This window comes from Canis lupus, chromosome X (assembly GCF_003254725.2).
Source record: "Canis lupus dingo isolate Sandy chromosome X, ASM325472v2, whole genome shotgun sequence".
Classification (NCBI taxonomy): Eukaryota; Metazoa; Chordata; class Mammalia; order Carnivora; family Canidae; genus Canis; species Canis lupus.
Genome location: NC_064281.1, coordinates 92,026,642 through 92,054,305, shown reverse-complemented (window position 1 = coordinate 92,054,305; position 27,664 = coordinate 92,026,642). Strand labels below are relative to the sequence as shown.

Below are 27,664 nucleotides of genomic sequence, written 5' to 3'. Positions count from 1 at the left end.
AACTCTGAACTGCATGTCATCTTTCATTCAATCTTGTGATGGGAGCCGCCCGGAAATTCATGAACCTGACTGTCCATTAAGACTTGAAAATATGGGATCCCTGGGTGGCTCAGCGGTTTAGCGCCTGCCTTTGTCCCAGGGCGCGATCCTGGAGTCCGGGATCGAGTCCCGCGTCGGGTTCCCTGCATGGAGCCTGCTTCTCCCTCCTCCCGTGTCTCTGCCTCTTTCTATGTCTATCATAAATAAATAAATAATTTTAAAAAAACTTGAAAATACTTGTATAGATAGCAAGTAGGACTGTATGTGTTGGGTCTACCAGTGAGGGAAGCCTCCTGGTGCCCCCAGCATTATTAAGGTGGGCAAGAGGGGAGAAGGGTTAGCTTTCTACAATTCTGGTTGCGATCAAGGTAGGGTTTTCTCCCCTCGGTTTCATTTCCCGATTGGCCCAATGCTGGAGACTGGAGACCTGAGACCCGAGACCCGGAGAGCCGTTCCTATCCTCTCCGAACCCGAGGAAACGACACTGACCTGCGTATGCGCAGCTCGCACACTAGAGGGCAGGAGAGAGCAGTGGCTTGTGACGTCACTGAGCGGTGGCAGGCACCGAGTGTGTGTGGAAAAACACCGGCTCTGGAGCCAGACACCCTTGCTGTCGGTGTGTGCTCGGGGGCAAGTTGGGTTAAAAACTTCTCTATAAAAGGAAAATAGAAGTAATGCTCTTGCAGGGTGATTGTGAAAGCTACATGAGCTAATGTAAATTAACAACCTGGTTGTTCAATAAACCATATCCCTTATTAAGGATAGAGTTTTCCCTTTACTTGAAGTACCTTAGGCTCCTCTTATCCAGGTTTCCTCAACCTCAGCACTATTGACATTTGAGGCCAGAGAATTCTTTGTCATAGGGGCTGTCCTATGCCTTGTAACACCTTCAGGAGCATCCCTACCCACTAGATGTCACTAGCACCCTCCCGTCCCCCAAGCTGTGATAACCAAAAATGTCTCCTGGGGGGCAAAATCGTCCCATATGGAGAATCATTGTTGTAGGCCAGGGGTCAGCAAACTTTTTCTATAAAGGACCATCTGGTAAGTTATTTTACACTTCGCAGGCAATGTGGCTTCTGCAACTGTTCACTGTAGCGCAAAAGCAGCCATAGATAATATGTCAAAGGGTGAGCATGGCCGTGTGCCAATACAACTTTATTTATAGATCCTGAAATTTCAGGGCACCTCAGTGGCTCAGTGGTTGAGCCTTTGGTTCAGGGCATGATCCTGGGGTCCTGGGATCAAGTCCCAAGTCCTGCATTGGGCTCCCCCACAGGGAGCCTGCTTCTCCCTCTGCCTATGTCTCTGCCTCTCCCTCAGTGTCTCTCATGAATAAACAAATAAATTATTTTAAAAGATACTGAAATTTGAAATTCACACGTGAATTTCATTTTCCCATGTCCTGAATTATTATTCTTTTGATTTTTTTCAGCCATCAGATAATGTAAAAACCATCCTTAGCATGAGGACCTTACAAATGCAGGCAGTGGGACCAGATCAGGGCCGTGAGCCATAGTTTGCCGACCCCATTTCTAATGCATTTTAGTGCTGGTTGGTGTATCATTGAACCTGAAGGTGTTACAAGTAACTGGCCAGTCAAGAGAAATCCAAAATGAAGACAAATGGCTGACAACTTAATGCAAGTTAGTGGGGTGTGTGTGTGTGTGTGTGTGTGTGTGCAAGGAATGGGCTTAACTAAAATTTGCATACAGTTTTGCTAGAGCATAGATGTGGGGCAGGGGGCTGCTGTGGCATTGAGGGACTGCTCCTGGAGCACTGCTGAGCAGGTGACAATGCCAACTGCTTCTAGGGAGAGAACTGGGCCTCTGAAACCCTCCAAAAGGCCTAGCAGCCAGGGCTCCAGTTGTAAGCACTGAGGTTAATCAGCATCCTCACTCATCTGAAATGGGAGATTCATTGCTTTGCTAAAAGCACAGTTTTCTTGCAAAGTCATTCTTTTAAAATGTGGGTACCCCTGGAAAGAGTTGTGCATCAGACAGTAGTACCTCACAGTAGTTTTGGCACCTGGTCCTACCTTGACATTGGTGTCTATCCAGATCCTGCACTACCTCTTACCTTGTTTGGCTTGGACTTTAGAAGGTACCTGCTCTAGGCTCAATACCTATAAAAATTATAAGTCTATCTGTTATGTGTAGACCTGGGGCCAAGCACCTTATCTTGGTTTGGGGCTTAAATTACTCATCCTCAATCCAATAATAAGGATATATTGAACACTTCCCGGTGGGTTTGGCCCTGTGCCCCATGCCATGGAGTGTATTGTTGCATGAGATCTAGTTAGACACTGCTCTTGAGGGACTTACAGACTAGCCACATCTTATCTACTCAGCCCTATTTTTCAATCCTTCCTAATATCCAGTCAACATTCCAGCTCATCAGCCTGCACATGCCTCTCCTGGAGTTACATGAACTATTGGTTAACTTTGTCTGAAATATCCTCTACTGATTGAAATCCTGCTTTTGAGGCCCAGGCCCCTCTTTCTCCTTGAAGTCTTTCTTGATCCCATCCAAATACCCTGATCTCTTCTCCATTTTCATACTTTCTTTCTTTTTTTTATTTTTATTTATTTGTGATAGTCACAGAGAAAGAGAGAGGCAGAGACATAGGCAGAGGGAGAAGCAGGCTCCATGCACCGGGAGCCCAACGTGGGATTCGATCCCAGGTCTCCAGGATCGCGCCCTGGGCCAAAGGCAGGCGCCAAACCGCTGCACCACCCAGGGATCCCCATTTTCATACTTTCTAGTTGAACTTTTATCATCTTTTCTGCCTCCTGTTTGAGAGACCTCCCTTCTCAAGAGATGGTAAGCTTCCTATGGGTAGGAACATCATTTATAGCCTGTCAGAAAGCCCAGTCAAGAGCCAATACACAACAACATGTAATTAAGAGGTAGCTAGATTGAGATTCTTTAGCAGTGTAGGGAGCTATTACACTTAAAAAAAAAGATTTTTATATATTCATGAGAGACACAGAGAGACGCAGAGATATTGAGAGAAGGAGAAGCAGACTCCTTGCAGGTAGCCCGATGTGGGACTCAATCCTAGGACCCTGGGATCACGTTCTGAGTCAAAGGCAGATGCTCAACCACTGAGCCGCTCAGGTGCCCAACTATTGCACTTTTCATTTTTTTAAAAGATTTTATTTATTTATTCATGAGAGACAGAGAGAGAGGCAGAGACACAGGCAGAGGGAGAAGCAGGCTGCATACAGGGAGCCCGACATGGGACTCGATCCCGGCTCTCCAGGATCAGGCCCTGGGCTAAAGGTGGCGCTAAACTGCTGAGCCACCCAGGCTGCTCCTATTGCACTTTTCAAACATTTAATTTTGGAATTGAGTTATGAGAATACTATAAAGTATATCCACATACTCTTGACTCAGATTCACCAGTTGATAACAATTTGCCTCGTTTGCTTTATCATTGGGTGCTCTGTGTATACAGATATAGATCTATGGATAGCTATACATTTTTTTTCTGAACTATTTGAAGGTAATTTACATGTATCATGGCTCTTTTCCCGTAAATATTTGTGGGCATTTCCTAATAATAAAGACTGGGTGACGGGCACTGAGGGGGGCACTTGATGGGATGAGCACTGGGTGTTATGCTATATGTTGGCAAATTGAACTCCAATAAAAAAAAATAAGGATGTTCTCTTATATAATCACAGTTATCAAGTTCAGTAAATTTAACATTTTTACAACACCTGTATCTATTGAATAACATGCTTTATAGCATTTTTTTCTTGCCATATAGGATTTAGTCTAGGATCACCCATTGTGTCCTATCTATGCTCCTTTAATCTAGACTCTTCCTTTGTCTGTTTTGACATTGATATATATTATCAATGTATGCATGTGCAGGAGAGGGAGCAGAGGGAAAGAGAATCTTAAGCAGGCTCCATGCCCAGTGTGGAGCCCAACACAGGTCTCGCTCTTACAACCCAGAGATCATGACCTGAGATGAAATCAAGAATGATTCACTTAACCAACTAAGCAAGCCAGGCACCTCATGACATTGATATTTTAAAAATCCCAATCTAAAAATAGATTGTTCTCGGGACACCTGGGTAGTTCAGCTGTTGAGCATCTGCCTTCGGCTCAGGGCATGATCCCGGGGTCCTGGGATTGAGTCCCACATCGGGCTCCCTGCATGGAGCCTGCTTCTCCCTCTGCCTGTGTCTCTGCCTCTGTGTGTGTCTCTCATGAATAAATAAAATCTTTAAAAAATACATTGTTCTCATTTTGAGTCAAGTTGTTGCCCAATTTCTCAACTATATAATTATTGGGTTTTTCCCCCTTCTTTGCTACTAATAAACAATTTGTGGGGAGAAACTATAAGTCCATGCAGATATCCTACTCCTCGTCAAAAATTTCCCCTGAGATTTAGCATCTATTGATAATTCTTGCCTGAATCCATCTACAAAATGATGATTTTCCAACTCCAGCACTCCCTTCATATTTATCAGTCAGCACATAGTGTTCGATTGTAAGCCAAGGCCCTCCCTTCTCCCACATTACTTCTTCATCTGCTTAGTACACTGTGGATTTATGGCTTCCCATTTTTTTCAATAGTTCATTGCTGTCCTTAATAATTTTGATGCTCAAATTACCAAGATTTGGCCAGTGGGAGCTCCAGCTATTGCTTTTAATCTGCTACGAAACATTCCTCAAGAAGATATTGTAGCGCAGACTACTCTGGTCAAGAACTTTTGGTGATCTAATTTCTGGGATAACGTATGGGGGGTGGGGCCAGGCTCTACGTCTCTGTCCTTTGTCCTTTAATCAGTCACTGATTCCTCCATAGGAAAGGGTAGGGAGGGAAGCTCAGAGCTGTTAGTGTGTGTAGTGTAAAGACAGTGGCAAGAGCCTGTGTTGGAGCAGAGAAAGATGATGAAGGAGAGGAGGATGGGTGATTTCAGGAAGTTTCTGTATCATTTTAGAATTGTGATGGCTCCCTCCTACACTTCTCTTCAACCATTATTCAAATAATTTACTTCTGTTTAGAGATCTCAGCTCCTGCTCACTAAGGAAATCTCTGTGGCTTGTGAGAAGGGAATGGGCTGAACATAGGTTGGCTGAAGGATTTTTTTTGATTATAAGGATTACCAGGGGGACACCTGGGTGGCTCAGTGGTTGGGCGTCCAGATCTGGTCCCACATTGGGCTCTCTGTGGGGAGTGAGCTTCTCCTTCTGCCTGTGACTCTGGTTCTCTCTCTCTGTGTCTCTCACGAATAGATGAATAAATCTTTTTAAAAAATGAAGGATTGTCAGGGAAAGAAGGTCATGGAGAGTCATGCAAATTTTTGTTCCGTTTTCCAGAGGATGGAACTGTTTTTTTCACAGTGGAGTTACAAATGGAATCCAGTTATGGCTGTCCCAAAGCAAATGGCCTCTTTTTTTTTTTTGAAGATTTTATTTATTAATGAGCGACAGAGAGAGAGAGAGAGAGAGAGGCAAAGACACAGGCAGAGGGAGAAGCAGGCTCCATGCAGGGAGCCCGACGTGGAACTCGATCCTGGGACTCCAGGATCATGCCCTGGGCTGAAGGCAGCACTAAACTGCTGAGCCACCCGGGCTGCCCGCAAATGGCCTCTAATATCAGTTTCACTGCCTCTCATTTTGTAATCCAAGTTCAAAACTCAGATTACAATAATTTGTTGCTATATGATGGAAAAGTTTTAATCCAAGCTGAGAGGAAGTCGTTTTTATTTTTTCAAATATTTTTCTAGGATATTGAATACAATGCTGATTTTTTTTTTTACAATGCTGATTTTGATCAAAGTTGGCAGTTAAGGCAGAAATTAATCCAGCTGTGAAATAACAAATCGGCTTAAAATGTAGGCTCCAAGAAAATGAATTTCTCAAGATTGGAACAATGGAAAGAACCTTCATTCATTCATTCATTCATTCATTCATTCAATGATTCATTTAATTCAACAAATATCTCTGGAGTGTCTACAGGAGCCAGGTGTAGGTGCTAAAAGCAAGATGGATGAGTTTCTTGTTCTCATAGAGCTAACATTCCTGGGGGGTGGGAACAGTCAAACTTTAAAAAATAAATTTAAAAAGTTGATACATGCTGTGAAGGAGAAAGAGGAGGAGAAGGAGAAGAAGAAACAACCCAGGGCAATGCAGTGGCAAATGTCTGGGGAAACACCGGATAAAGGAGTCAGGTGACAGAGATTCTGATCTCAGCTTTGCCGGGAACAATCTGTACAGCCTACAGCAAGTCAATTCACCTCTCTGGCCTTATTTTTCTCACTCATACAAGGGTGACTTGAATGTATGATTTCAAAGCTTCCTTCCTAGTATGTTCTCTGATTTGATGGTTTAAAGACAGCCATTACTTCAATAAACATGAATGCTTACCATTGGGTCAAAGACAAAGCACACTCTGCATAATGGGACAGACAGAAATAAAATCATTATGAAACAGTGTGAAAACTGCTGATATCTTCTGCTCTTCTTAGTCCAATATACCCCTACACATAAGACGTGTCATATAATGAGAAGTATGTCATTTAAAGAGTTAAAGAGTGCAGTGAGTCAAAGCCACCTCATCCAATGGTCCTGCTGCCAGTGGTACGGTGAGTTTGATGCAAGACTATTTTCTCCCTCCCAAGACTGTAATCAGTTCTAGGACAACAGAGAAAACCCTGTTTCTTTTTTTTTTTTTAATTTTTATTTATTCATGATAGTTACAGAGAGAGAGAGAGGCAGAGGCACAGGCAGAGGGAGAAGCAGGCTCCATGCACCGGGAGCCCGATGTGGGATTCGATCCCGGGTCTCCAGGATCACGCCCTGGGCCAAAGGCAGGCGCCAAACCGCTGCGCCACCCAGGGATCCCCCTGTTTCTTTTTCCTTTGTATTTCTACTGTATTGAGCGTACAGGAGGTGCTGTGTAAATCCCAGCTGAGAGACATTTGTTGATTACTTGACTATCGCAGGTTGGCGCAGACACAGACTGAGGAAGCTGCCTGGAGCAGACCCACAGGTGGAGTGATCCGTGTGACGACAGAGTGATTTAGCCATTTGCTGCTGTGCAGCTTTTAACTTTCTACTTTGAGCTCTTTTTGTGTTTCGTAATATTTTGCACGTTTTAAATTGATACATGACACACAGAATTATTTGCAGTTGCGATCCGATCTGTGTAAACATGGTGCCTGTATTTGCCAGCAATTGGAATGGCATATGGATGATGCAAGTGGCTGACTGGAGAAGTGGCGCTGTGGATGATTTTCTTTGCAAGTGTCACATATTCCCTATGTTTTCACAATAAAATGCAAAGCTAATGGCTCACGATGCAGAGGTTTTTAAGCTGGACTATGAAGAAAAAGCCCCTCAGGGAGCTGACATTTTTTTAAAAGTGTAAAATCTAAACCGAAGTGTCCACCCCTCCCCCATCCCCCGCCAAAAGGCACGGTCCTACTGTCCCACGGCTCAAACCCCAGCAAAAGCGCCAGGCGAGCTGTTGGGCCAACAATCATCCGAGGTCGCCTTCCAGGGATTTCACGGAATCCTGTTCCCGAACCTTAGAGAACCTTCCAAAATTCCCTTCCCAAAGTCCCCGCCCTCCGCTTGTCACCGTAGTGCGTCAAAGGCCGTTAGTCGTCACAGGAGGGGAAAATCTACCTCGCGCGAGATTTGGCGACGGAATTTCGAAGTTAGGGAACAGCCGCGGCGCACGCGCACTGGCCTCACAACCTCGGGGCGGCACGCGGGTAGGTAGGCTAGAGCCTAGAGGAGGGGGAGCAGCGCGTGCTGGTGGCTCCCCCGGTCGCCGCGCAGTGTGTGGGTCTGCGGGTCGCTGGAAGTGCGGAGCACCGGGCCGGGCCTGGCCTCCCCGGCGCGCGTGTGACTGCGGCGGGCGCTCTCCTGCGCCTCCACGAGTTGGAGGAGTGCTGCCGGCGTGAGCCCCGGCGTCGGGACGTGAGCTCGTGCTCGCCTTTTCCTTTTAACGGTCGCCCCCCCCCCCCGCACACACTCCAGTCCCCTGAGAGTTGGTCTTCGCGCCTAGGAGCGCCCCTCCTCACCCGGCCCCTCCCACCGACCCCCGTTCCCGCTCGCTCCTGGTGGGTAGCCGGCTTCTTCCTTGGGGTCCCTGCTTGGGGGCGGAGAAGATGGCTGGCGGACGTCTGCTGTTGGGGGGCGACTTCCTGTCGCCGCCGCCGCTGCCCCCCCTCCCGCCGCCGCCGTTGCCGCCCCTCCCGCCGCCCCCGCCCGAGCCAGTGCTGGAGCAGTGGCGCTATAGCCACGAAAGTGACTGGCAGTGGGCTCTGCGGCGCAGCTTCATCTGTCGGCACCTGCACAGCTATCCCGGGGCTGCCCTGGACCAGCTCCTCGCGCTCTCCGCCGCCTGGACCAACCACGTTTTCCTGGGCTGCAGGTGAGGAAGGTGTGAGGGTCCGGTTAGGGACGGGGTAAGGGGTTCGATGATGGGGGTCGGGATAGAGACGGGGGCAGGATACGGACGAGGGGTTAGAGGCTAGAGATTTGGAGGTGCTGGAGGACACCAGAGGGTTCAGTGTTGGTTTGGGGCGATCAGCCAAGCGAGGTAGAGGATATGACATAACAGCCAGAAGAAGGGTGCGGGGATCACGGGAGCAGCTCCTCTAGGAGCAGGGATGGAGATAAAGCAGCACCTGTAAGAGGATTGTTGAGGGGTGGTCATTGTGGCGCTGGTTTTGGAGGGCGTGGGAAATGACGAATAGCAGAATCTCGGACCTGCGTAGGACCTTCCAAGGATGCGGTATCCGCAGAGATATTCGACAGTACGGGCTTCGAGGGTCTGCGCGGGCTGCGGGGGGTGGGGGGAGGGCGGTGGACGAGGGGAACCTTGCTGATCTCCTCCTGACCACTCCCTCTTTCTATCCCCATTAAATAAAACAGCACCAGCTCCCGGGCGGCGGGGTTTTTCTGTCTTCTCCTGGGGAGGCGGTTTGTATGAGGTCTCTCAGCTGCAGGGTCCGCCTCGCTTGTAGATTTGCGCATAATGTGCCTGGACGCAAACAAAGAGATGGATATATCTTACTCTAAAAATGGATTGCCCTCCTTTCACCTTAAATGTGATCTGGAGGATTAATATTTGGTCTCTGGGTGAGGTTTTAGGTGTGTTTGTCTCTGTGTCTGTGTGTGTGTGTCTGTGTGTCTGTGTTCGTTCCCTCCCCCCTTCCCTAGATCCTGGTGCGCGTTCTGAACAGGCCTCTTTGAGAGCTCTTTGCATTCAATGGAGACTGCAGTATGGTTCCAACGCATTTTTTTAAACAGGCTACTTGGACTTCTGTCCAAGTAGCACCCCCAAATCAGTCCTAGACTAATCATTCCTTTGATAGACTGAGAGGCTTCTTTTGTTGGACACTCCTGCCTCACCGTGAATTTTTTATTAGGAAGGATGAGAAATTCTGGAAAATGATCAGATCAAATTCAGCCAATTCAGTTCTAAGAATGACCATAACAGATTCAGAAAAATAGAATTGTCTACTTCTACCTGTAATTGTTAAACATAGTATCCAGTGTATACTTTATTCTGCTCTAATCACCAAAGTTTATTTTTTCCTATATTCTCTAGGTTAGTATAATTTCTGCCTCCAGAGACAATGATGATTTCACTGGAGGAACTGGTTACAATGGGGAAGCCTCAGTTAGTAATCAATTCAGATAAATCTAATTGACCTTCACTTAACAATATTGTTTTTGCAGTTAAAAAAGTATCCTTATCCTATAATCATACATCTCCGTGATATCACAGAAGGCCAAGGGAAATTTGAATCCTGAAAAAATTTTTACATGTGGGAACTATCTATTGTATTAATAATAAATCTTCTCACAAGAGTCTAAGCTCCTTTGGGGAAGAGGTTTTTGCTGTCTTGTTCACACCTTTATCCTCAGGGCCCAGAAGAGTGTCTTCTACACAGTGGCCACTCAATAAATATGTGTGGGGTAACAGATGAATATAGCTTTATAATGTATAAAATATTTTAATTTATGTATCTCTCGTAATACGACAATCTTGGGAATTAGATGGTATCTCATTTTTACAGCTAAATCAATGGAGGTTAAGAAGTTAAGTGACTTTTCCAAGATCCTACAGTCGGGGCTAGAACTCAGGTCCTCTGATGCCCTTTCCACTGAGACACCACTGCTATATTTGGGAAGGATGGACCAGGAGTGAAAGGAAGTAACTGACACAAGACACATCATTATTATCTCAGGATTTCATTCCAAGAACAACAGCCCTTTACATAAACTAGGGCATTAAGCAATACAAAGCAGGCCAAAGATAGTTGGTGTTAAAAGCTCAAGCATCCAGGACATTTTGTGTGCATATGCACTCACCCAAGCACATCTGTGTGTAGAGTGTGTGTGTGTAACATGATGAATATACACACACATGCACACATTATTATATCATGTAACATTTTAGTTAAGTCAGCTCTGTCACTGCAAGAATTGCCACAACATTATCAAATAGCTTTACTGAAGAATAATGTTTGCATTATATCTGATAATAGTTACAGGAGAAAGGGAAAGGGCAATAAAGAATCTTGGAAGCTAGGGACCAAGTGCAGCTTTCCACCTTAGTCAGACTTTATGTTAGCTGTCAGCTTCAGGTGGGTAGAGTCTATTTTCCAGTACTTCTTAAAGTTGATGTTGGCACAGCTCATATTCTGGTCTGTTCTTCCGGGACAGAAGACTGTTCTCTCAAGGGAACTGCAGAATACATGTGCAACAGCCCATTCTAAATTTAAATTGTTAATTCGTTGTTCATCCCTTGATTTTTGGAACAGGTTGTAAATAGTAGCACTTTTTTTCCCCAATGAAGGGCTTTTTGTGTTCTTTTTAGTGGGGGCTGAACTCTTAGGTCAAGGATATCTTTGGAAACTCCTTGATCATAAGACCAAGCCAGGGGGAGCTCAACATGTACAGGGAGGCAAACTGTTTCATTCCTTTGGTAATAGTGGCGATTTGCATGTAACAAATGTAACAAGCTCAAATATCTCAGTTCTGTAACAGTGGTTCTCAAACTTAAGCATCAGAATCAACCATTAGGCTTGTTAAGCACAGACTGTGGAGCCCCACCGCAGGCTTTCTGATTCAGTAGGTCTGAGGTAGGACCCCTGAGTTTGCATTTCTAACAAGTTCCCTGGTGATACTGATGATTAGGAGATGCTGGTCCATTGATTATACCACAAGAACCACTGATTTGCAGTGTTTTCCAATCTGCTTTTTGATCATTTTTCCCTCATAGGCCCAGGCAACTAGGAAGCTCAAATAACTGAAGTTATTTCTCTTCACTATTTTGTCTGTTTCATAAAAGTAAACAACTGTCAAAAGAATTTCTTTTGCTAGCAATTTCTAAGATATATCTTGTGGCCAATGAAAGGTTAGTGCGGGTGGGTGAGGGAGTGGGATAACGGGGTGATGGCCATTAAGGAGGGCCCTTGATGTAATGAGCACTGAGTGTTATATGCAACTGATGAGTCACTAAACTCTACCTCTGAAACAAAGTTAGTGCGGTCTTCTAATCAATTGCATCTGTAGCACTTACATAATTGTTCATATGGACGCTGGGGAATTGTACAAATTTTTTAAAGATTTTACTTATTTAATCATGAGAGACACACAGAGAGAGGCAGAGACATAGGCAGAGAGAGAATCAGGCTCCATGCAGGAAGCCCGATGTGGGACTCGATACCAGGATTCTGGGATCAGGCCCTGGGCCGAAGGCAGAAGCTCAACCGCTGAGCCACCCAGGTGTCCCATGGAACTGTATGATTTTTACTTAAAAACTGTAGATAGGGATCCCTGGGTGGCGCAGCGGTTTAGCGCCTGCCTTTGGCCCAGGGCGCGATCCTGGAGACCCAGGATCGAATCCCACGTCAGGTTCCCGGTGCATGGAGCCTGCTTCTCCCTCTGCCTATGTCTCTGCCTCTCTCTCTCACTGTGTGCCTATCATAAATAAATAAAAATTAAAAAAAAAAACTGTAGATAGTGTATCTATATTTTAAAATGAAACCAGGTTTGCCGCCTTGATGGTCTCTTCCTTGTTGCTGTGAGACTGGTTTTTGTAAGGTAGGTGCCAGTTGAGTTCGTGTTGTGAAACTAACTTTGCACATAGGTAGTGTGCATCAGTCACCAGCTAAAGAAGTGTGAGAGCTTTCAAAAGATTTATCAATTATCTGGTTGTGTGTTATTCACTTATGATGTTAAGAATCTTATTGATAGTTTTAAATAAATAAATTTATACTTGGAAATCTAGATTTGTTTAGTTTTCAAACCTCAGCGTTTTTTTGGACCCAGGAGAGCAGTTTAATAAATTTTTTTTTTTAATTTTGGAAGCATTGCTAGATATTTGTTAAATTACAGGTGCCTTGTAGATCATAAGTATGTGCCTATCTTTTTTCAAGAATGTAAGATTCATGAAGTCACATGTCTTTGTCCATTATAAATCATCTTTATGTATGTCAGGCTTGGTGGGACGGTTGAATAGCATCCTGATTTAAAAGCTTAATACATCCTGATTTAAAAGCTTAGTACATAATAAGCTATCTTTAAAAACCCTAAAGACCTGCTGAGGCTTTTTGATTTTGTTTTTTAAGCATTTATGATCAAATGGGTAAATTAAACTTAAATATATAATATGCATGCATTGTAAAATTACTGTATTAGATTTGCCTTAATGATAAATTGGATCATGGTCTGTCCATAAGGTAAAATACTGTGTAGCCATTAAAACTCATGTGGTAATGGCATAGAACAAAACTTATACAGTAAATTAAGAACAACTCCCTATCCTGCCAGATTGCAAATCAACATAGGTGATCTCATAGGAGTTTTTTGGGGGAGGTGGAATGGAAAGCATAGAACAAGGAATAAAAAGTAAACTCCAAAATTTTAATGAAGTTATCAGTGGTTGGGTTTCTAGGTGCTTTTCTTGGTGGGTTCTCTAAAATTTCTGGAGTAAAGATGTTACTTTTTTAAAAGATTTATTTGTTTATTTGAGAGAGAGAGCAAGAGAGAATCTCAAGCAGACTCAGCGCAGAGCCCCAAGGCGGGGCTCAATCTCAGAACCCTGAGATCAGGACCTGAGCTGAAATCAAGAGCCAGGCACTTAACTGTCTGTGCCACCCAGGTGCCCCTCATAGTAGGTTTTATCTTTTTTTTAAAGATTTTATTTATTTACTTGACAGCACAAGCAGGGGGAGCAGGAGAAGGAGAAGCAAGTTCCCTGCTGAACAGGGAGCCCAATGCAGGGCTCAATCCCAGGACCCCAGGATCATGACCTGAGCTGAAGGCAGATGCTTAACCAACTGCACTACCCAGGTGTCCTATAGATTTTAAAGTAACACCTTTAGATGAGCATGGGTGGCGCAGTTGGTTGAGCATCTGACTCTTGATTTTGGTCAGGTCCTGACCTCAGGGTCATAAGATCAAGCCCCGCATCAGGCTCCGTGCTCAGCACAGAGTCTGCCTGGGATTTTCTTTCCCTCTCCCTCTCCCTCATCTCCACCTGCTCGTGTTCTCGTTCTCTCTCTCTCTCTCTCTCTTTTTCAAATAGATAAATCTTTTTTTCCCCCACATGTAGAGGCTGCTTTTATTTTTATTTTTAAAAATATTTTATTTCTTTATTTCAAAGAGAGCAAGAGAGCGCATGAGTGGTGGGAGGGACAGAAAGAGAAGGAGAAGCAGACTGCCCACTGAGCAGGGAGCCTGATGCAGGGCTTGATCCTGGGACTCCAAGATCATAACTTGAACTGAAGGCAGATGCTTAACTGACTGAGCCACCCAGGTGTCCCCATTAAATAAATCTTTTAAAGATAAAATCTACAAAAAATATATAATGGAAAACAGTAATAAAAGCTTTACTGGCTTGGCTTATATAAAATTTGTGGAACCACTTCTTTATTCTTGGATAGCTATTCTCTGAAGAATTTTAGAGGAGAGAATGAAATCCTAATGGTCTTATTAAAGATTCTAGATTAATATTTACATTGTTCTCTGAATAGTCAATAGTTAGGTACTATAGAGTCTTTTCCATTATTGTTTGAGCTGGTTGGGTTTCCTCAGTATTATGACTTCCTAATAAAGGACTGAGAAGCTGACTGTGTTCACAACCTACGCAAAGGTTTATTTTTATAGCCCATGGGTGATGTTGAATTTTGTGGCAGATGTAATGAATAGGGAAGAGTAAGTAGGTATAATCATCACTGATGCTGGAAGAAACTGGAGAGAAAAGTGAATGGAATGAGCCCCAAATGCATCATTCATGCACGCTTCTATGTATGACATACATGCCATTTACAGTTGTATGCCATATTTGGAATCAGGCTGGAATTGAAGTCTGGACAATTTTGACTGGAACTCAAGGTGAGTGGCTTGAGTGTAGTACCAATTCAAGTAGAAAAATTGGCATTACCAGGTTAAGATGCATAGACTTTTATTGTCATAATCTTTTGTTTTCATTCTATACCTTAGAGATTGGACTCCCAAATCTGAATGGAAGTGATATATAGAAAGTATAATGTTTTAGGTTTTACTTTCTTTTTTTAAAAAAGATTTTATTTATTCATTCATGAGAGACACACACAGAGGGAGAAGCAGGCTCCAAGCAGGGAGCCCGACATGGGACCTGATCCCGGGTCTCCAGGATCACGCCCTGGGCCAAAGGCAGGCGCCAAACTGCTGAGCCACCCAGGGATCCCCACCTTCTTTTTTTAAGGCTATACTTTCTTTTTTTTTTTTTAATTTATTTATTCATGAGTGACAGAGAGAGAGAGGCAGAGACACAGGCAGAGGGAGAAGCAGGCTCCATGCAGGGAGCCCGACATGGGACTCGATCCCGGACTCCAGGATCACACCCTGGGCTGAAGGGAGGCGCTAAACCGCTGAGCCACCCGGGCTGCCCCAAGGCTATACTTTCTGATGTTTAGATAAGAATAAATGAAAATAGGGGCACCTGGGTGGCTCAGCAGTTGAGCATCTGCCTTCGGCTCAGGGCGTGATCCCATGGTCCCCGGATCGAGTCCCACATCAGGATCCCTGCATGGAACCTGTGTCTCTGCCTGCCTCTCTCTCTCTCTGTCTCTCATGAATAAATAAATAAAATCTTAAAAAAAGAATAAATGAAAATAAAGTTACTCTTGGCATTTAAAAGCTGATGTTAGCAGCCGCAATATGAGCAATTATCCGTGGGAAGTGCAGGTTACAACTGAGCTAGCTCATGCTAATCTAATCTGTCAGTGAAGGCCACCATGTCTTGACTTCTCTGCTTTGCAAGGAAAGATGTCCGATGGGTGTGGAACCAGTTGTGCCAAATGTGGAAAATGTTTCCTTCAAGTTCAGAACCTATTCATGTAAAGGTGTGATAGTTTTTCACATTCAGAACATTCTTCCCAAATGCCACCAGTAGTCTCTTTTCTTTGGTTATAGGCCAGGAAAAGCTCTCAAGGTAGGAAGGGTGAGTAGGTCCCCATGATAACAAAAACTTCACTGGAGCTTGTATGTTTGTTTCTCTGCAGTTATATGATATTCTGTCAAGCAGCCAATCTACTTTATAAGGAGCCCTTTTAAAAATTATATGTTTCGGGATCCCTGGGTGGTTCAGCAGTTTGGCGCCTGCCTTTGGCCCAGGGCGCGATCCTGGAGTCCCGGGATCGAGTCCCGCGTAGGACTCCCTGCATGAAGCCTGCTTCTCCCTCCTCCTGTGTCTCTGCCCCCCCCCCCGTCTATCATGAATAAATAAATAAATCTTTAAAAAATTATATGTTTGGAGCACCTGGGTGGCTCAATGAGTATCTACCTTCAGCTCAGGTCGTGCCTGGGGTCTTGGGATCAAGTCCTGCATTAGGCTCCCTGCATGGAGCCTGTTTCTCCCTCTGCCTGTGTCTCTGCCTCTCTCTCTCTCTCTCTCTCTCTCGTGAATAAATAAATAGAATTTTTAAAAATGAAAATGATATGTTTTGAAGCTTTCTATTATGGAAAAAATCAAACACATAAAAATAAGAGTTTATTGGACCTCCATGTACCCATCACTCAACTTCAGCAATATCAAGGTCTGTCATGCTGCCCTTCTCATTTCTTCTGTTGTGCCCCGTTTTTTTGTGGGAGATAGTTTGGAGTATAGTAAAGAAAATCTTGACACCATTCCTGACCTGCAAATACTTTAGTATGTATCCGTACCAGATAAGAAATTTTTTAAAAAAATTTTTACCAGGGGGAGGGGCAGAGGGACAGGAAGAGAGAATCTTAAGCAAGCTCCACTGGGTGTGGAGCCCTTTGCTGGGCTCCCATCTCACAACCCTGAGACCATGATCTGAGCCAAAATTAGGAGTCGGACGTTTAACCGACTGAACCACCCAGGTGCCCCACAGATAAGAATTTTTAAAAAATAGAATCATAATAGGGGTGCTTGGGTGGCTCAGTTAGTTAAATGTCTGACTCTTAATCTCCGCTCAGAGCTCAGTTCTTGATCTCAGGGTCATGAGTTCAAGCCCCATGTTGGGCTCCATGTTAGCTATGGAGCCTACTTAAAAAATAAAGTCATAATACCATTATTTCACTCAACAAAATTAACATTAATTTCTTAAAATCATCTAATGCCTACTCCATGTTCAGTTTTCTCCATTTGTTTCAGTTTTTAAAATATTTTATTTTTTTATTCATGAGAGACACACAGAGAGAGAGGCAGAGACATAGGCACAGGGAGAAGCAGGCTCCAATCAGGGACCCCGATGTGGGACTCGATCCCGGGACTCCAGGATCACTTCCTGAACCAAAGGCAGACATTTAACCACTGAGCCACCTAGGCATCCCTCTCCATTTGTTTCAAAGTGTTTTTTTTTTTTAAAGATTTTTTATTTATTTATTCATAAGAGACACAGAGAGAGAGGAAGAGACATAGGCAGAGAAAGAAGCAGGCTCCATGCAGGGAGCCCGATGTGGGATTTGATCCTGGATCCCAGGATCACGCCCTGAGCCAAAGGCAGACGCTCAACCGCTGAGCCACTCAGGCATCCCCAAAGTGTATTTTTTGAATTTTATTTTTACACAAGGGTTCGAACTTTAACAACCCCAAGATCAAGAGTCACATGCTCTACCAATGGAGCCAGCCAGGTTCCCCTCGTTTGTATTTATACAGTTGGTTTGTTTGATTCATGATCCAGACCAGGTCCATGCGTTGTATTTGGTTGATCTGTCTCCTTTAATCTGTAACCCCATTCCCCTATCCTTTTATTTTCATGCTGTCTATTTGATGAAGAAATTGGATTGTCACATAGTGTTCCCTTCATTGTAGATTTGGCTGGCTATGTTTTTATGGTGATGTTTAACATATTTCTGGGAGTAAAGGGCTTGATTAGGTTCAAGTTCAATTATTTGAAAGACAGTACTTTATAGATAGTGCTTTGTGTTTCTTGTCATATCCTATAAGGGGACACATGTCTGCTTGTCTCATTTTTCAGTGATAGTAAGATTATAAAGTTCTCATCAACTTTTTTAATTGAAATTTCTATTGAGTGAATTGTAGATTCACATGCAGCTGTAGGAAATAATACAAAGAGATGCCCTGCACTCGACCCAGTTGCCCCAATGATAACATTTTGCAAAATTATTGTGTTATATCAAAACCAGGATAATGACATTGTTAACAATCCATTGATTTTATTCAGTCTCCCAGTTTTATTTTAGTCTCTCAGTTTTATTAGTATTTGTGTGTGTGTGTGAATTTAGTTGAATGTAGTTATTTTATTTTAAAGATTTTATTTATTCATGAGAGATAGAAAGAGGCAGAGACATAGGCAGAGGGAGAAGCAGGCTCCTTGCCAGGAGCCTGATGCGGGACTTGATCCCAGGACCCCGGGATCATGACCTAAAGCCAAAGGCAGACGCTCAACCACTGAGCCACCCTGGTGTCCCTGAATGCAATTTATTACACAGTCAAGATATTGAACAGTTTCCAGTACTACAAGGAATCCCTCACACACCCTTTTATTTTTTTAAGATTTTATTTATTTATTTGACCGAGAGAGTGAGCAAGCAAGGAGAGGCAGAGGAGAGAGAAGCAGGCTCCCCCCAGAGTAGGGAGCCCGATGCGGGGCTCGATCCCAGGACTCTGGGATCATGACCTGAGCCAAAGGCAGACGCTTAAGCAACTGAGCCACCCAGGCACCCCTGTTAAAGGACTTCTGAGCTGATTGTAGTTTTGGGCTATTACAAATAAAACTGCAATGAACATTCCTGTGCAGGTTATCGTGTGAACATAAGTTTTTATTTCTCTGAGATAAATGGCCCAAAAAGTGCAGTTCTTACATCATGTGGTGATTGCATGTTTAATTTATAAGACACTTCCATGTGAACTGGTACAGCCACTCTGGAAAACTGTGTGGAGGTTCATCAAAGAGTTAAAAATAGAACTGCCCTACGACCCAGCAATTGCATTACTGGGGATTTACCCCAAAGATACAGATGCAGTGAAAAACCGAGACACCTGCACCCCAATGTTTATAACAACAATGTCCACAATAGCCCAACTGTGGAAGGAGCCTCGGTGTCCATCGAAAGATGAATGGATAAAGAAGATGTGGTTTATGTATACAATGGAATATTACTCAGCCTTTAGAAACGATGAATACCCACCATTGGCTTTGACGTGGATGGACCTGGAGAGTATTATGCTGAGTGAAGTCAGTCAGTCAGAAAAGGACAAACATTATATGGTCTCATTCATTTTGGGAATATAAAAAATAGTGAAAGGGATTAAGGGGGAAAGGAGAGAAAATGAGTGGTAAATATCAGAGAAGGAGACAAAACATGAGAGACTCCTAACTCTGGGAAACGAACAAGGGGTAGTGGAAGGGGAGGTGGGCTATGGGATGGGGTGACTGGATGACGGGCACTTGACGGGATGAGCACTGGGTGATATGCTATATGTTGGCAAATCGAACTCCAATAAAAAAAAAACATATAAAAAAAGGCACTTCCATGTTGTTATCCAGAGCAGCCATACCATTTTCCATTTCCACCAGCAGTGTATGAATGGTCCAGTTTCTTTGTGTCCTTGCCAGCATTTGATGTAGTTGCTCTTTTTTACCTTAACCATTCTAAGGGTGCATAGTGATATCTTGTTGTGGTTTTAAATTACATTTCTCTGGTAGTTAATGATGTTGGCTATCTTTTCATGTGCTAATTTGCATTATGTTTGTCCTCTTCGGTTAAATGTTCTGTTCATCTTTTAATATATGTATTTTTTTACTGTTGCATTTTGAGAGACATACTACTTTTTGTTTTGTGTTTTTTTTTTTTGTCAGGTGTATGGTTTGCAAATATCTCTCCCAGTCTGCAACTTGCCTTTTTGTCCTCTTCACAGGGGCTTTTGAGAGCAGAAGTTTTTAATTTTCATAAAGTCCATTTTATCCATTTTTCCTTTAATGGATCACGCTTTTGGTGTCAAGTATGAGAACTGTTGGCCTAGCCCTAGATCCTGAAGTTTTTCTCCTGTGTTTTTAAAGAAATTTTATAGTTTTACATTTTCCATTTAGGTCCATGATAACATTTTGAATGAATTTTTGGATGAGAAGTGAGGTGGAGGTTGAGTTTGAGGTTTTGTTCATTTGTTGCTGACGGATGCCCACTTACTCCACCACCATTTGTTGAAAAAGATGTCCTTCCTCTATTGAGTTGCTTTTGTACCTTGAACATGTTTATGGGGGTCTCTTTCTCTCTTCCCCATCGACTTTTAACCTAGTAGGTTTATTTTTTTCCTATAACGAGATATTTTATATAAATTAAAAATGCAATAGAAATGGTCATTTCATGACGTATACATGAATCAATATATCACATTGTACACCTCAAGAATAATTTTAAAATGCAATGAAATAACAAGGATATCTGTACACAAAGTTGAACACTAAGCATATTAGAATGGAGATGGGCAGCAGTGGGGAGTGGATATAAATGTTCATGAGTGAGTGAGGAAGCAAATAAAAGAAAAAGGGGCCCAGTGTTGGCAATATGCCATGAACTGGGATATGTGGTTAACCCAACCCTTTGCTTCTGAAGTCTATGAATAAGTAAAAGAATATCAAGTATTTAAAAAAACTCATGGATTCTTCTTCCTTTCTACTTGTCAGAGTGTGAACCTATCAGGCACACAGATGCCAGGTCATCTCGCTATAACTGCCAGTAAATGCGGTCTTCTAAATTGTGCCTCTTATCCCTTTGCAATCAAAGTTGTATAAGTCCATACATCTTGGATTGAAATGCAACAGCCAGGCATTCTACTAAGCCTGGCAGTACCAGCATCCTGTTAGTTGACTTTTCTCTTTGTTAATGATGTTATAACTTAGTAGGTTTAGCAGCCATTGATGATTATTTATTTTATTATGGGTTGCAATGTGGCCGTAGTCTATCATTCCTTCCTTTGTTAGCTCCAATGCTAATGGAATGCTAATGAGGTTTTTCTCATCAACTCTTAGTTCTGATGTACAATTTGTACAGGAACATGGCAGATAAATGCTTGCTTTCTTCCTTTAATAATACCTGTTTTTGGAATAATGACTTGATTCCCTACTATCTTCCAAAAGTGACCAATAATGAGTTTGTAAGTATCAATACAAACCAATAGATTGTCAACATATTTGATGTGTCTGAATCTACTGCAGGTTCTTATTCTTAGTGCTACTCAAGTTGGCTCGCTTGGCCAGTAGGAGTGTGTTCAGATTGGCTTCTGAGTCCATTTGACACAACCCATGAGATCTTTCACAGCTTCCTTGTTTCCAGACGCAAAAATATCTCCCAGATTTACCTTGTACATCTCCTGCCCCAGACTTGGAATCAGCCATTTCTCTAAGGACCCAGATTCCTTTTTGTGGGAAATGATAGAGACCACAGTTGGGTTGTTAACAACCCAGCCACTCTTAACACTCTTAGTACTTTTGTAAATAAACAAATGTAATTGTTTGCATATAATATGCATATCTGATAGAAAAATCTTGAGTTTATATGGATGCTTTTAATTCAAATTAAAGATAAGATCTTCACTTAAATTTCTTTATTTTATGTTTGTATGTCTTCTAATGACAGTAACATAACTACTCATTTGATAGGTAAGTATTATAGGGCAAATTCTTCTGTTTTATAGCCAAGATAACTCTGTTGATAAAGTCCTGTGGGAGCAATTACAAGATTGGCTCATCTAGAAGCTTTTTTAAAAACTGCATTCATGAGGCAGCCGGGTGGCTCAGCGGTTTATTGCTGCAGCCTTCAGCCCAGGGCGTGATCCTGGAGACCCGGGATCAAGTCCCATGCCAGGCTCCCTACATGGAGCCTGCTTCTCCCTCTGCCTGTGTCTCTGCCTCTCTGTCTCTGTCTCTCATGGATAAATAAAATCTTTAAAAATAAATAAAAATAAAAACTGCATTCTTACCTGTTTTAACTGTAGATTATATAATTTAAATAGGTACAGCCCACGCCTGATGGAAAAAATTCTCCAAATGGCTGAAGGTATTGATATTGGGGAGATGCCGTCATATGATCTGATGCTGTCCAAACCTTCCAAAGGCCAAAAACGTCACCTCTCAACATGTGATGGTGAGTATACTTGTTTCTGGAAGGTGGGATTTGAAGAGAAAACATGTTTTTAAAAAAAAAATGATATGAGTGTGATATATGATTTTAAATAACATTGGTAACATTGGATGTTACACAAATGTAAAAGAGTTCTAACTTTTAGTGCTGTGCAGTTTTTTTTTTTTGAGGGTGCTAAATAGAATGGAAAACTAGGAATAGTGAAGTCACACTATAATGCTATCCTTGAAGTCCATGCCATGGAACCTCCCTCTAAATACAACAACCTTATACTCTGATCATTTGAACATCTAAGTAACTGAATCCTCTTGGATGCGTCCAAGGTGGACCAGCTTTCTACTGAGCAGCATTATAGGGAGGAAGCTCTAGTGTCTGGTGTGGCCTCAACAGAGAGTCTTCCATAGCTTTAAATTCGATAGTCCCCACAAACCATTAGTTTCCAGCTGCTATTTGTTCTATAAATAAAATATAGCAAACAACCCTTTTGTGCAGAATAGGTCAGAACTAAGATGTTGAAGTTGAAAACCTTTGGGATCTTTTGATAATTATTTTTTTAAATTTTTATTTGAGTTTTAGTCACAACCATGTAAAGGACTATGCAAAGTTACTTACCTCTGAAAACAAAGAGAGAGGCTGTATAAATGCCCCTGGCCATCATCTCTTTCGCATTAGAGCCATCTAGTCCATTTGCAGTTTTTAAGAAGGGCACTTTCCAGCATGGGTGGTATGAGATGATACTAGAACAACCTCTTTCTCAGTACACTTCACCTGTGCTTTAACTCATTACATACAGAAGCGTCTGCCAGTCACGTGTGGTGGTGACCTGCATACTTGATTCAGTGGCATGTTTTTTGTCGAGTTTCTTCCCTTACATGTGGGACAGGGAACATCCCTTCTTATGCTGGAATCCTACATTGATATTTGAGTCCCTTCACCTAATGACCTGAAGTTTTTGTGATGGGAAATATCTTGTACCAACAGTGCAGCTTGCAAATAATATGGTTGGTACTATTTTCCTGTTTGCTTCTTTTTAAATATTCCCTTTTTAATGAATTGTAAATTTCACTCATTCTATAGGTCAAAATCCTCCTAAAAAGCAAGCCGGTTCCAAATTCCATGCGAGACCTCGTTTTGAGCCTGTACATTTTGTAGCTAGTAGTTCAAAAGATGAAAGACAGGAAGATCCTTATGGCCCTCAGACAAAAGAGGTAAATGAACAAACACATTTTGCCAGCATGCCAAGAGACATCTACCAAGATTATACTCAAGACTCTTTCAGTATACAAGATGGGAATTCTCAGTATTGTGATTCATCAGGATTTATTTTCACAAAAGACCAGCCTGTAACAGCCAACATGTATTTTGACAGTGGGAACCCTGCCCCAAGCAGCACATCACAGCAGGCAAACTCTCAGTCAGCTCCTGAGCCTTCACCATCACAGACATTTCCTGAGTCAGTAGTAGCTGAGAAGCAGTATTTTATTGAAAAATTAACAGCAACTATCTGGAAGAATCTTTCTAATCCAGAGATGACTTCTGGATCTGATAAGATTAATTATACATATATGTTAACTCGGTGTATTCAGGCATGTAAGACAAACCCTGAGTATATATATGCTCCTTTAAAAGAAATCCCTCCTGCTGACATCCCCAAAAATAAAAAACTTCTAACAGATGGTTACGCGTGTGAAGTTAGATGCCAAAATATCTACTTAACCACAGGTTATGCTGGCAGCAAGAATGGGTCCAGGGATCGAGCTACTGAGCTAGCTGTAAAACTCTTGCAGAAACGTATTGAAGTTAGAGTTGTCCGACGGAAATTCAAGCACACGATCGGAGAGGACCTTGTGGTGTGTCAGATTGGCATGCCTACATACGAATTTCCTCCAGCTCTGAAACCACCGGAAGAGCTGGTGGTGCTGGCTAAAGATGCTTCTGGGCAGCCAATTTTTAATGCTTCCGCCAAACACTGGACCAATTTTGTCCTGACCGAAAATGCAAATGACGCAATTGGTATCCTTAACAATTCTGCCTCATACAACAAAATGTCAGTTGAATACAAATATGAGATGATGCCAAATCGCACATGGCGTTGCCGAGTGTTTCTGCAAGATCACTGCTTAGCTGAAGGTTATGGAACCAAAAAAACAAGTAAACACGCAGCTGCTGATGAGGCGTTGAAAATCCTTCAAAAAACACAACCCACTTACCCTTCCGTCAAAAGCTCACAATGCCAAACAGGCTCTTCACCCAGGGGATCCGGAAAGAAGAAAGATATAAAGGATCTCGTTGTTTATGAGAATTCTTCAAATCCGGTGTGCACGCTGAATGACACAGCTCAGTTTAACCGAATGACAGTTGAGTATGTCTATGAAAGAATGACAGGCCTCCGATGGAAATGCAAGGTGATCCTAGAGAGTGAAGTTATCGCAGAAGCAGTCGGAGTGAAGAAAACAGTCAAGTATGAAGCTGCTGGGGAGGCTGTGAAAACCCTCAAAAAGACCCAGCCCACTGTCATTAACAATTTGAAGAAAGGAGCTATTGAAGATGTAATTTCCAGAAATGAAATTCAGGGCCGCTCAGCAGAGGAAGCTTACAAACAACAGATCAAAGAAGATAACATAGGAAATCAGCTGCTGAGAAAGATGGGCTGGACGGGTGGTGGTTTAGGTAAATCTGGTGAGGGCATTCGGGAGCCAATCTCTGTCAAAGAGCAGCATAAGCGGGAGGGGCTTGGTCTCGATGTAGAGAGGGTAAATAAAATCGCCAAGAGAGATATTGAACAGATCATCAGAAACTATGCCCGCTCAGAGAGCCACACAGATTTGACTTTCTCTACAGAGCTGACTAATGATGAGCGGAAGCAGATACACCAGATTGCCCAGAAGTATGGTCTTAAGAGTAAGTCGCATGGGGTAGGCCACGATAGGTACCTGGTGGTAGGTAGAAAAAGACGGAAGGAAGACCTACTAGATCAGCTCAAACAGGAAGGCCAAGTGGGGCATTATGAGCTTGTGATGCCTCAGGCAAATTGAGCTCTTACTGATTTATTTTGTAAATGCCCAATGAGGCAGATTTATGAATTAAAGAAATGCCACATGTCCTGGTTGCAGAGTATATTCATTCTTAAGATGTTTCACCTTGTTCATTTCATATAGTGCTTTATTAGATATTGGAACCTGAAGAATTCTGTCCACTTGTATTAGCTTAATCCAGCAGATGAAATTGTGCAGTTACTGTTTGTGTCTTTGATATTGCTGTGTCCCTCAGATTTTAGTAGTTTGTACAAAGGAAGAACACATATCCAAATGGAATTTCACCCCGAGGAAGAAATTCCCATTTTAAAGGGCATAGCACAGCCATCTGCAACAATATGTAAAGTTGATATTGACTACGATAAAACTACAGTCTTAATTCCAGACTTACTGAAAATGTCAGATCATTTTGTATTACTATTTTCATCTTTGTGTGAAGCCAGTTAAAGAATGTTTAACAGTAAGTTGTGCTGTATGTGTAAATGTCCTTACCGACTAAATGATGTAAAACTTTCTTAAAGTAATTTTAGTGTTCATTTATTTATAACTTCTATCATGTGGTTTCCAGAATATTGGAAGTGATTTACTGTTATCTTGTGATATATGAATTTTAACAAATTCTAGTCTTCATGCTGAGAGAGCACTACTTGAGAGAGCAGTTGAAAAGTTTCAAAAACTTTGATTCAATCTGAAGAAAGGAAGCTGGAGCTGTTTGTTCTTGGTGCCTTGCAGAGAGACTCACAGCAACTCTCCGTTATAGCTTTCACGCGGTGTGGATGTACAGCACATCAGGGCGGCCACAGCTGTGGCAGAGCTTGGTAAAAGACTGAAGACACATTGGTGCTTTGATGAAAAAGGTCAGTTGGCTGGTCCCTCTCTCAAAAAGCTTATTAAGCCCCAAAAGCCAACTTTGTAACATATTTAAAACTGCTATTTTCGCTTATTTCTGGAATGTAAAAAAAAATGTATAAAAAGAATTAGTGTATGCTTCCTGAATAAAAAGGAGCTGACGTTGATCAAAATGGCAGTGTGCTTATTTCTGGGCAGCAGCTTAGTAGCGACATTTTGGGTCTTGGGAGAGGGGAAGTGGTGTTTGCACAAAATATTTCAACACCAGAGCACATGTGGAGGCACATAATGACTTAGGAGATCCGAACAGCTAATCAGTCACCCATCACGTTTTTCCTATAGACCAACATGCTGGCTGCAGCCAAAATCTCAGGCTGTGTACTTGTACATGATTTTGGTTTTGTATCTCAGATAGATCAAGGATTAGTATTTAGAGGTGAATATTAATATCGATAGTTAAACAATGAAATGCTAGAACAATTAGGTTGTTTACGGTGTCTGTAAACATTTAGTACCATACTTGGCATGTAATTGGCCCACAATAAACAGGAATTTCCTTTCCCCTCTCTTTTATATTTTGCATCAAGAAGCTGCCCGTTGTAGTTAAATTAGTATCTTAAAAATATAAAGGGAATGGCTTTTGTACCTGGATCTCTAAGTTTTAGTCACCTATTGTGATTAACTGTGTGATATTTGCTTTTCCCTAACTCCCTTTCTTCCTACAGTGCGTGGTATTTCCTGATGGTGGTAGGAAGAGAAATGAGGTGTGCCTTTTATTTTGGCACATAATGTTTTAATAGTGGCAAAGGGAATATAAGCTAGAAAGTTTATAGATTTTATAGGATTTTTTTTAAAACCTACAGAGCTCAGGCCAACCTTGAGAAGCTGTGGTTCAATTAGTGAGTTAGAAAAGCCAGCCATTCTTCAGTTCTCTTGAGTAAGAGTGGCTTTGCGGATTGGGGGGGGGGGTGAAAACTCATTTCTCTCTCTACATTTCTTTCCTCTTCCCAAAATGATCAGGCGGGGGAGGGAGGTGGGGAGAAGGGACATGTTACACATAAATCTGGTTTACGTAGGTATGTTCAACAGAACAGGATATTAACGTCACAGTTGAGCCTCCCAAATAACAGGGCCACCTATACATTTGGTTCTGGTTCTGGATTTGAGGGTTCAGATTTCCTAACTTCTTAGATCAGCTTTGGTATTGATGTGGAATAAGGGTGAAGTTACTTAACTCTGCTTGACAATAAAATTATGTTGAGAAATGGGTTTGGCAAGAATGAGCTGCTGACAACCTTGCCATTCTGTTTTGTCCCCATTCTGTAGGCTCCTGTATTTCCCCTTTCTTCTAAAGAGCAGTCATTTTTAACTCAGTAACTTTGCCATAAAACCTGCACAGATAAACAAGCTGCTTCAAGTTTTATTTGAATTACTTAAATATGTTCTGAGGAAGTAAAGTCTTTCAGTTATATAGATAGCCTTGAGTCTGACAGATCTACTTTTGATTTTTTTCCTTCCCTTTGATTGCAAAATGAATGGGAACTTTATGCATTCTGTTGGGATCCTTTTTTTTTAGTAGAATACAGTGCATTCACTTGGCTGTGAGTAACCCCTGAAGCTGGAGATGGGTCCTAAATAAAGGACTCTTGATTATAACTGGTTCTTCCGCATGTCCCCTTCCCCATACCAGCAGGTGCAGAATTGAAGATTCAAGTTCAGATCAGACTGCCTTTTGTAAGGGGACCTCACAGATTTGTTCTAACTTTATTGTTATATGCAGGCAGACCGTGGCATTTGTAAAAAAAAAAAAAAAAGGCAAATTTGCTTTAAATGTTTGAGTGGTTTTTGTAGTGCCTTTGACCATAGATACGATGCTTTTAGAGATTGGCTTCTTGACTGTTGTAAGGGTTTAAAAGGATTATCCCATGAAAAGATTGGGAATAGTGTTTCTCAGGAGGTGTATAAAAAGAAAAACATTAAATCTGCACATTATGGATCTCACCTTAATTTTTTTAGAGCGTACTACCAGTGTCAAAACTTAAGGTACTCAGCCACAGGATGAAAAAATTAATGTAAAGCTAATCTATCAAATAAAGACCAATTTAATGTGGTTCTGCTTTGAAGCAGAAATGGAC

The 27,664-nt window shown here is 42.4% G+C and overlaps 1 protein-coding gene across 2 annotated transcripts; it reads left to right on the top strand.

Moving 5' to 3' along the window:
* The first annotated feature begins 7,740 nt into the window (after positions 1 to 7,740).
* On the top strand, positions 7,741 to 25,702 carry NKRF (NFKB repressing factor). 2 transcript variants are annotated; one of them, XM_025431435.3, is made up of 3 exons: positions 7,741 to 8,446; positions 21,518 to 21,648; positions 22,723 to 25,702. In XM_025431435.3, the coding sequence occupies exons 1-3, from the start codon at positions 8,181 to 8,183 to the stop codon at positions 24,678 to 24,680; spliced, it is 2,355 nt and encodes a 784-aa protein (XP_025287220.1). In that variant the 5' UTR covers positions 7,741 to 8,180; the 3' UTR covers positions 24,681 to 25,702. The 2 variants fall into 2 exon arrangements, with proteins under 2 accessions (XP_025287220.1, XP_025287221.1); XM_025431436.3 differs by lacking the exon at positions 7,741 to 8,446 and adding an exon at positions 8,670 to 8,704.
* Positions 25,703 to 27,664: the final 1,962 nt, after the last annotated feature.